This window comes from Rhipicephalus sanguineus, chromosome 4 (assembly GCF_013339695.2).
Source record: "Rhipicephalus sanguineus isolate Rsan-2018 chromosome 4, BIME_Rsan_1.4, whole genome shotgun sequence".
Classification (NCBI taxonomy): Eukaryota; Metazoa; Arthropoda; class Arachnida; order Ixodida; family Ixodidae; genus Rhipicephalus; species Rhipicephalus sanguineus.
The window spans coordinates 17,944,651-17,954,222 of record NC_051179.1 but is presented as its reverse complement, the minus strand read 5'-3'; the positions used below and the strand labels follow the sequence as shown (position 1 = coordinate 17,954,222).

Below are 9,572 nucleotides of genomic sequence, written 5' to 3'. Positions count from 1 at the left end.
GACAATTGTGCCCTACCAACTTTCCTTGACAAAAGTGGCTTGGCTTCTTGTTTGACGAGCACAGCTGTCACATTTTTTCTTTGTGTTGCTTGTAATTGGTTCCTCTTTCTTTCTTGCCATCTTAAATCTCTAAACAGACTTTCAACCCAAAAGGCAGTGTACTCCTCTAGTTGGAAGTTGTCAGCCTGCTCCCTCCCTATTTCCTCTTTGTCCGCTGCATTTTTTTGCAAAATTTTTATCAAACTTCATATTTTGACTAAGCATATTTTCGACTACAAAGCCTGTTTAGTTAACTGCGCCAGTTCATATGCGCAGTAATAACAGGAAGCACTGATCCTAACACTGAATAGCACTAGTCCAAACATCCTAACCGGAGACAAATCTCTATCAACCTCTGAGAATTCACTCAATGACGTAGAAAACCGTTTGCTGGCAGCCGCCCCACTGCTTCATTCGAAGTGAGGGTGTTTCAACTTTGCACTCCGCTTGTGAACTCCATGCACTAAACACTACTACAAAATGTGGCAATTAAGTTCATAGCTGCATTTTCTATTCTCCGATTGTCTTTTCTCAACAATCCCCAGGGGAGGTTCAGGGCCCCTTTAAGTAATATTTTCGTTTAGAGTGCGAGAGTCGATTTACGTACACGGAATGGTCTGCTGCAGAGTATTCATCTTCCCCTGCGTGAGACAAAGTGACTGCATGCAGTCACTGTTTACAACGTTCAATAAAAAGAACTTCATCAAAACAATGCCTTTATTTTGTGCATGAAGGATCCGCTGTTTCCAGCATCTAACAAAGTATAGTGCATATAGAAGAAAATTGTGCGTGGCTGAACTACAGCACAAGATGGAAGAAAAAAACAGAACTAGGAGCAAGACACCACCTTTTGTTGCTTGATTCAGCCAGCCACTCACAGAACACACATCCACTCCGCCAGCGGAGAGCACAGTTTGAACGAAGTCACCAGTGTTTACCTAAGACGACTACTCACAGGTACCAGGTGTAAAATAAGTAATTACGAAAGATGTGGGTGCTAACACCACATCTAACTGAAACACAGTAGCCAAGTTGACACCACCTACGTCGTTTTGTCCACAGAAACAATTGCCTCAGGGTGTTTTCTACATAATGGACACCAGTTTCATTAGCCGAGGTACACAGGTAGTGTGCATATCTGTGGTACCAAAAAAGGCACAAAGCACAATCATCACATAGGACAGTTGCCCTCTTCGATGATCTAATTTGCATTTCCTGTCCTGACTATCCCTTGCATGCTTCTAACAGTGTACAACTGCGCAGGTTTTTCGTTTGGAGATAATGCATCATAATGCATCCCTAACACTGTCAAACTATTTATGGCTGAAAAGACTGTCTTTGCATGACTACATCTTCTTGAATCCAGAAAAAGTCAGGTCTTGTTAAAAAAAAATGTTGCACCTTGCAGTTAAAATCATCGTGAGAATAGCAACATGTGGAACAAGCAGCAACAGGAATGACAGCTGCCATGCCACATTTCTTCAGCACAAAAGAAAGATATGGTCATACTGTCATAAAATGGCATCTTTGCAGAAAGGGGAAGACAGAAGCTGGCAAAGACTACAATGCCCCTTAACATGGTTAACCGAGAGGCACAGTAACCAAAATATCATTGACAGATTTGAAACGGCTTTCATGTTAATAATGGAATTGTTATATGTGTGTGTTGGAGTAGGCTCAAGATATCACAAAATAAAATTTACAGCCACCCCAAAAAGCAATGCTTTACTTTGTTCTAAGGAGTCCTTAACATGAAACTCTAGACGTCTTGTAACGAAATTACATCAAAATCACTCTGCAAAGCTGACCAAACAGAATTTTGGTAGTCTCCTACTGTCATATAAAGTTGAAATATGCATAGTAGGGGCCAATGCCTATATTTAATATGATATGATGTAGCTGTCACATATACTCTAGTTTCACCACAAAGCAGTAATCAGTAATGTCGTAAGTGGCTACCTTTGTTCTCTTATTTGCGCTTCATAGCAACACATAAAGAAAGAAACTTACCGAACAGCGTTCAGCTTCATAGTTGTGGTCACAGCATAGCGGTTAAATTGCAGTAATATTTTAAGAAATGCGATAGGTTTTGATACTAATTCACGGTTGCACTTTTTTCATACAGTTCAACAGATGAACCTATAGTTTTACAGGGGTAATAGGCTAACAACTAAGCTTTTACAAGACCAAGTTTAAAAACATCACTGTCCATATTCTGGGAATAAACAGAGATGGCAATACAGCTAGCAAATCAACTCGCTGACAACTCAAACCAACCGCAGTCGCAAAGTACAATAGTGGCCGACTTAGGTCAATGAAAGAGTGGTCCTCAAAAGGTTATGTTTCTTGCAAGATGTGCAAACCTTCGCAGTTGCCGTAATGTGATCAACCACTGCAAAAAGCATAACACTTAAGTTGAAAATTCCCTTATGCTAGCAGCTCCAGATTAGGCAAACCTCAGCACGCTATGTGCAAATGAAAATCGTGCCACCCGAAGTCACAGCAACACAAATGTGCAACGGAGGCTCTTGAGAAGAGGCAGAAGGAAATGAAAGAATAGGAAAATTTACATCTCCCGAAAACTAGGGGTAGGTCAGCCACACAGGACTTCTTCGGTGCACCTGAAAGGTGACTACTGAGAAGACTGCACAGCTGAAAACCTGAAGTACGGTCTGCCCACCAAAGCACAGTTATTCTTTTTGGCCACCTTCACTTCAGCTTAAGTGAAGAAAAAGAAACAAGGAACAATAATAAATTTATACAAAGGATGATCTGCACGTCCTTCCAGAGAGGGAAAAAAAGGGTGATGTTACAAGTGCGAAACACTCGTAAAGAAATCGCCGGCAGATGAAGACTAGATGATAAACCAGACAAGCACCTGCAAAGCAGTTTACAACCACCTGCCGACAGTTCAAAAGGGAATATGTAACAGCGGAGGCACACACGACACATTGGCCACGCTGCCAGGCTCAGCGTTTGTTCGCCTCGAAGAGAGTCGTTTCCTCCTCTTCATCGTCCGCACGGTCCAGCGGCTGCATTTCCAGCTCGGCACTGCGACTGGCTATGATGCCGTACCTCCGTGTTTTACTCCGCCTGTACCTTGACCTGCACAACAAGAACTGGCTGTACAACCGGCAAGGTACACACATCTAAAACAAAATCTACTCATGACAGATCAGAACACTCACACACTGGGTGGCGATTTTAAAATGGGTATAATTCAGTGGAGAATTCAAACCTTGCATCTGCAATGATTCTAAGCACTGTGCATCCACATTTGCAAGTGAACTAGAGTGCTGCAGGCTGCAGCAGCAAGTTTTGCAAGGTTCCCATACTTCAAATATAAACCAAAATGAACCCATTTGCAACTACGTCTATGTGTTATGTGTTTAAAAAAGTGCTCGCAATGAGGAAAAGTAGCTAGAAATACTGCAGTGTATAGGGTGGGCTCAGGGCTGTGGCCTCAGAGCTGAAGTCGTCGGAGAGGACACTGAGGGAGTGACAAGAAAAACAACTTGACCTTTACTCTCCAATCATTGGGGTCAGACTGCTTTGTCTACAGCGACGAAGTGAGTGCGAGCCTGGAGCACAAGCGTGCCCTAGGCCACTCGTCCTTCTCCTTATGCACCATGCCTGGCAAGCAATCCCGTAATAGACATATTTTTGCATGTGGTAATATCAAAAACACACTGTATAACAAGGCAATGATGAAAAGAAAATATTCAAAAGTAAAAATTCATGCATAACTAACCTCACGAACAAATGCATAACAGTATACTAATAAAATTTTTTACTCGATAAATTGAATAATAATAATAATATATGGGGTTTAACGTCTCAAAACCACCATATGATTATGAGAGACGCCGTAGTGGAGGGCTCTGGAAATTTCGACCGCCTGAGGTTCTTTAACGTGCACCTAAATCTCGATAAATTGAAATGGTGCGCTAAACTTCATTACACAGACACCTTCAAAGTGTGTGTTAAAGCAGGTGCATATTTAAATGGAAACATTGAGGCTTACAATGTTCTTTAGCAAAGCAACTTGAGGGTTTCTGTCTAAATTCACAGGAGAAGAGTAATGATTTTTCTTGGCAACTACTGCTCCAAAATAGATAAGATTTCTTTATTTAAATAAAAACGATCAAACCAAGTTACTGAAGAAAGAAGACTTAAAAATGTTTTTGAGAACTTTGATAGCCAAAAAAAAAAATCTTGTAACAAGTTTACGAACTCATGCACCAAGTTTAAATGAATAAAAAATTGTCTAATGATTCTGCAAACAACTTGTATGACGTGTAAAGTGGACAAAATTGATGTATTATACACTGCTTTGAATAATACCACTAATTTGTGAATGAGACTTATGCCAAATCCTTGCAAACATTGAAAAAGTGTCCGGTAACTGTAAGTTTATAAATCAAATTATTCAGCTTTAAGACCTCCAACAGACGCAGTTTACAGAAGTATGATATCTCTCTTTGGTGCAGAGTTGCAACTTCATGCGTAACTTTTTTTGGAATATACCAATTTTCAAAACAATGTAAAATTTCAGGCCCAAGTTCTACTTGCTAGAGTTACTAGAATTTAACTTTCTCAAATGTAACAAGTCTCATTCAAAAGTATTTTTGCATTTTATATTTTTGAATATGGAAAGCTAACATTTCCTCTTAAAGGTACCCTGCAACACTTCACAAAACAAGTTTGCAAAGATGTTTCTAAAGAATATGTTTGTCATTAGAAGGCACCTTCAAAAGAATTTATGAATGCACCATGTGTTACCAGCTATTTGGAATTAAATGCAGCCAGAATGATGATGTAGTCAGTTTTCCTTTTTCATTTTTCCTAGTGCGCAAGGCCGTGTGCAATGCCAATGTAGAACAGTACGAATCATATGCCCACCATCACAACAAGCCTTTGCATAAACATGCCCTTGAGATTGCACATACATAACCATTACAACCCTCCAATCTCTGGGTCTCTTGTGCAGTGATGTTCACTGCCACCAGGTGACGCCGCTGTCCCAAGAGTGATCACATTTCAGTGCTCTTGTCAAAGGCAAGATGCTTCTAGTTATGACGATTTTTAAAATACAACTAGCGGTCCCTGTGCATACCCTTCCATAATGTTAAAGAAGGTAGAGCAGCGAAGAGCTGAAATAAAGATCAAGCAGCCTTTTGAGGCTTTTGAGTGATGCTGCGGCCATCCAGGTACTTCTACAAGAATATTAGGCGCTAGATGTGTGCAGGCCATTAAACAGAAATAGTGAGACCAGTAGAGTAAAAGTAAAAGCTCGTTAATTTGAACTCGAAGGGGACTATATGTTCGAATTAAGCAGAGTTCGAATTAAAGGACGGGCACTAGAATGAACGGAAATTGCGCCACACTGCGCGGGCAGAACCCAAAGAAGCCACCTCTGGACTCTTTATCCGGAACTAGGCCCTACAACACGTTTGTGGCAGGTGACTTCTTCAATTAATTTCATGGAGCTCTAACAGCTCACAGAATTAATTGATCAGTCAATGATACACCAGAAACGAACACAGACATGCATTCATGTGAGCAGTGAGCCTTAAAGGACCCCTGACACCAAAATTGAAACCTCGAGATCTTTCTGTTGTTTGACTTTCCTGTATACGGGGGCACATCTGACCGATTATTAGTGACGAACGTTGCCTTTAAGATATCTTAATTTGGTTTTAAAGTAAGCGTGAGTGCTCACTTGAGTTGGCTGCACCTTGCGACATCCTGGTATGACGTAGATAGAGGCCCCATGTGACCTTCCACAAGTAAAGCAAGTATTGTGGACGTCACGATGAGGCCTATTGTTCCTCACCCCTCTGGCTCTGTTGTCGGGCTGCTCTTGAGGTAGTTTTCGTGAGGGGACACGCGCTTAACAGGTTTAACCCATACCGAGGCACGCACATACTTTCAATCTCTACCGCGCGGGGCGCGCTGTCAACGTCACCACAGCTTGAGTGCACGTGGTCTTTGACGCTCCCCCGCATGGGGCGCCAGTTTCTTGTGGTTTTTAGGCGGGCGTTTTGAAGTGATGCTAAAATGGTCACAATTAACTACGCTAGAATTAGTTGTACAATACGCTAGAGCATTTACGATTTAATTTAGAGATTACCAGACACAAAGCTACAAATTACAGCAAAAAGGTCACCAACAAAAATTTCGCTGTCAGGGGTCCTTTAATGTCGAAATATGTGATGCTATTTATGCTTCAAAAGACGTTCATTTACATGGCTGAGTTAACGCAATCAAAATTAAAAGTAATCAGTAATTTGCATTTGCTGGCATTCCTTCCGTCGCGACTCCATTAGCATCGTTTGTAGCTTGCCCAAGAGTTCCATCGCAGCGTCCGAATTCTCATCTGCTGAGAAGTGCTGCTGTTTCATTGTTTTGCATCTCTAGTAAATTTAGTTTGGTTTGACTTTGCAGCATATTGTGATCACTCTGGGCCGACTTCAGCAAGCAGCATAGGTTGGCAAACTCGCTCATAAGTCGAATGACTCAGACTTAGATCGAGTTGTGAGTCTGGGTGAGTCCGGCTGAGCAATATGTTGGTGTGTTTGAGTCCGAGTGAGTCTGGTTGAGGAAAATTTTAGTGAGTCTGAGTCCGAGTGAGTCCTGTTGAGGAAAATATTGGAGAGTTTGAGTCCGAGTCAGCCTTCTGCGCAAACTATATTTCTTGAGTGAGTCTGAGTGAGTTCCAATATTTTTGCCGACCTATGGCAAGGAGTGACGGAAACCAGGGGCTCCCAGTTCGAATTAACCATTGTGGATACCGATGCGTTCGAAGTATCAGGAGTTTTCCCCCTAAAAATACACAGGGCTGTACTGGGACCAGGGCGTCAGTTTGAATTAACTGTAAGTTCGAATGAACCAAGTTCGAATTAACAAGGTTTTACTGTACTAGTTTTGAAATGCAGTATTTTGTCAAAATATTTCTATAGTGCCCGCAGTTTGATGTCCATACATTTACCTGACAGTTTATGAATGGCACTGTTGTAGTCGTGCGAAAGGAAAGAAAGGCTTTCACCACCTAACTTTAGAGTCATTATTGCAACACAAAATTGCCCTGACACCTACTCAGTGCCCACTGCTGATTTTCTGAATACTGCATAGCACAAGTATTATCCCTATCTGCTTCCTTGTACTAAATTGAACTATAATAATGAGGAAAACTTCAGGGATGACAGGTGCTGAGACAAATTATTTCAGTCTATAGTCATTGATAGGTTGAGAATGTCCTCAAATCATAGATACATGCATGAGCAAGTACAAGGGGTAACCAAATGTTTTGCAACTTAGCTATAACCAATTATCAGTTTCTCTGTATCCTTTTGGCCAGTTTATTTACCCAAGCAAAAATAGATGTAGGGCAAACTCCTCCGGCTTCAATGTTGGTTAGCATTAACCATGGTGTTCAAAAACAATTTCATGCTTGAACACAAGAGTTTGATAATGTTTTTGGACAAAGAAGAAGTTCCACAAAGGGAATTCGAAATGGAATTGTGAATGTCTGCGGCAGTGAAGGTTTTTTTGTACTAGCAATGGTTTAGCAGCTCAATGGTTTAGACACGGTTATGTGCATGTGCTAGATCTGTCAGACCTGATCACTGACCAAATTATGATTATTCAGAATAGAACGAGCGATGAGTATACAAATAAATGTCGAACAAGGGGCAAGAAATTGCCATTGAATTTAGAATGTTGTAAGGCACTGCGTATGAAATCATTCATGACATGTTGGTCATGTGAAAGGCCTCAGCATGACGGTTTCCACAAGACCTGTGCATGCAAAGTTGACCCCGCCACAACTATTTATCAAGAGAGCTTATGTTTTGATGAGAGCAACTTGGCAAAATTTTTCAACCGTCTTGTGGATAGCCACGAGCTGTGGTCTATTCCTGTGTTACTGCAAAGAACGGTCCATGTGTTTGTGTCAAGTCCACCTTCTCCCCCCAAAAATTCCCCAAATTGTTCAATGTTCAGCCTATAATAGTGGTGACGTGTGAAACCAATGTCTTATTTACATACTTTGGCTGATTAATTCTGAGATGTGCTGCTAAAGGTTTCAAGCTTGCAGTTATTCATGTACTACGTTTTTCAATGCTTGTAAGCTATGTCTTCTGTGTATATGTGCAACAGAGAATGTACACCTTGTCTTTATATGCAGTTGAATGAAGGTAATGTACAGGTGCCCCAAAAATAAAATGGAGCACGCGAGCTGTGGCCAAACTGCATGCCAGCGTGCTCTATCACAAGACACGCTGCAGATAGCGAGAGCGCATTGGCATATCCAGCTTACCCATCCTGATATTCTGATCCTGAATGAAGCTGCGCTGCTACCATCACCGCTTGTCGAGGGCACTTTCAATGCTTTATGCATTTGTTTGCCCGTGTCGTGATGAAATCTTTGGAGGCATGCGCTTTCTGCGTCGCCAGGAATGCCACCACTTTTGCCCCTGGCGATCAGTGATGGTAGCAGCGCAGCTTTGCTCAAACCGGCGATAATGCAAGCATCAGAATATCGGGATGGGTAAGATGGATATGCCAACGCACTCTCACTATCTACAGCGCATCTTGTGATAGAGTGCGCTGGCATGCAGTTTCGTCCCGTTTGGCCACAGCTCGCGTGCTCCATTTTACTTTTGGGGCACCTGTACTTGACACAGTGACAGCTTTCTTTACAAATTCCTAGTAGCCTTCTTCAACCACAAAGCTACAAAACTTTTGGACAGTCCCCTTTAGTTTGTGCAGTAGGTCTGTGAATTCTTTGTTAATTTGATAATGCAAAAGCTTTCAGGGACTGTCACCTACCGCTTTCGCAAATATGGCGCACGGTATCGCAAAGTAAAAACTTTGGATACACAGCGCAAGCTGTGCATTCCGCTCTCCGCAAGCTATGCGTTAGATTATTGCCCTATTCCCATACTGTGGAAATCACACGTTCTGAACCGTATCATACGCATGACGTCACTTTTGCGACACCACTCGTAAACCCCGGACGAGCCGTGAATCACATACCTCACCATTCGAACGACGAAATACACAAGGATGATCATCATCACGCCAACGATCACGTAGAAAGCGCGCAGAACAACTCCGTTCGCCTGCTCCATGCCCGCGATGTTGAAAAACATGGTCGTGTTGCTTTTACGGGTGGCATTAGTCACAGCTGAAGTCGTAGTTGTGATGGCATGCTCTGGCGATGCTGCCGGGGTGGGCGATACATCGATAGACGTCACCATCGTCTCAGCCGAGACGCCCAGCCAGCAGGCAGCCGCAAACACTGCCGTCAACATAGTTCCCAGCTTCTCGAGCTGCTACACAAGTCAGGCGTCACGCCACCGACACGCAGATCGTCCCGCCAACGAAAATGTCGAAGCAGCATACGGCGTTCATGCTGCCACGAACAAGCGTTCCGCAAATTTTGCCTGCTGCTGCTGCATGTTTGACGCTGTTTCGACGGTTACCGGTAACCGTTCTCCGTCACAACATTGCTCATCATCATCATCATC

At 42.5% G+C, this 9,572-nt stretch overlaps 1 protein-coding gene across 1 annotated transcript; it reads right to left on the bottom strand.

Moving 5' to 3' along the window:
- Positions 1 to 745: 745 nt before the first annotated feature.
- LOC119389524 (membrane protein FAM174B) lies at positions 746 to 9,525 on the bottom strand. The gene is made up of 2 exons (XM_037656832.2): positions 9,079 to 9,525; positions 746 to 3,144 (listed from the first exon to the last, which is right to left on the bottom strand). The coding sequence occupies exons 1-2, from the start codon at positions 9,354 to 9,356 to the stop codon at positions 3,009 to 3,011; spliced, it is 414 nt and encodes a 137-aa protein (XP_037512760.1). The 5' UTR covers positions 9,357 to 9,525; the 3' UTR covers positions 746 to 3,008.
- Between the last annotated feature and the right edge of the window lie 47 nt (positions 9,526 to 9,572).

Coding starts and splice junctions, on each gene's coding strand:
- LOC119389524 (XM_037656832.2), bottom strand. CDS start 9,356: ATGTTGACGGCAGTGTTTGCGGCTGCCTGCTGGCTGGGCGTCTCGGCT. Junction 3,145..9,078: donor TTCGTCGTTCGAATGGTGAG/GTATGTGATTCA, acceptor CTTGTTGTGCAG/GTCAAGGTACAGGCGGAGTA.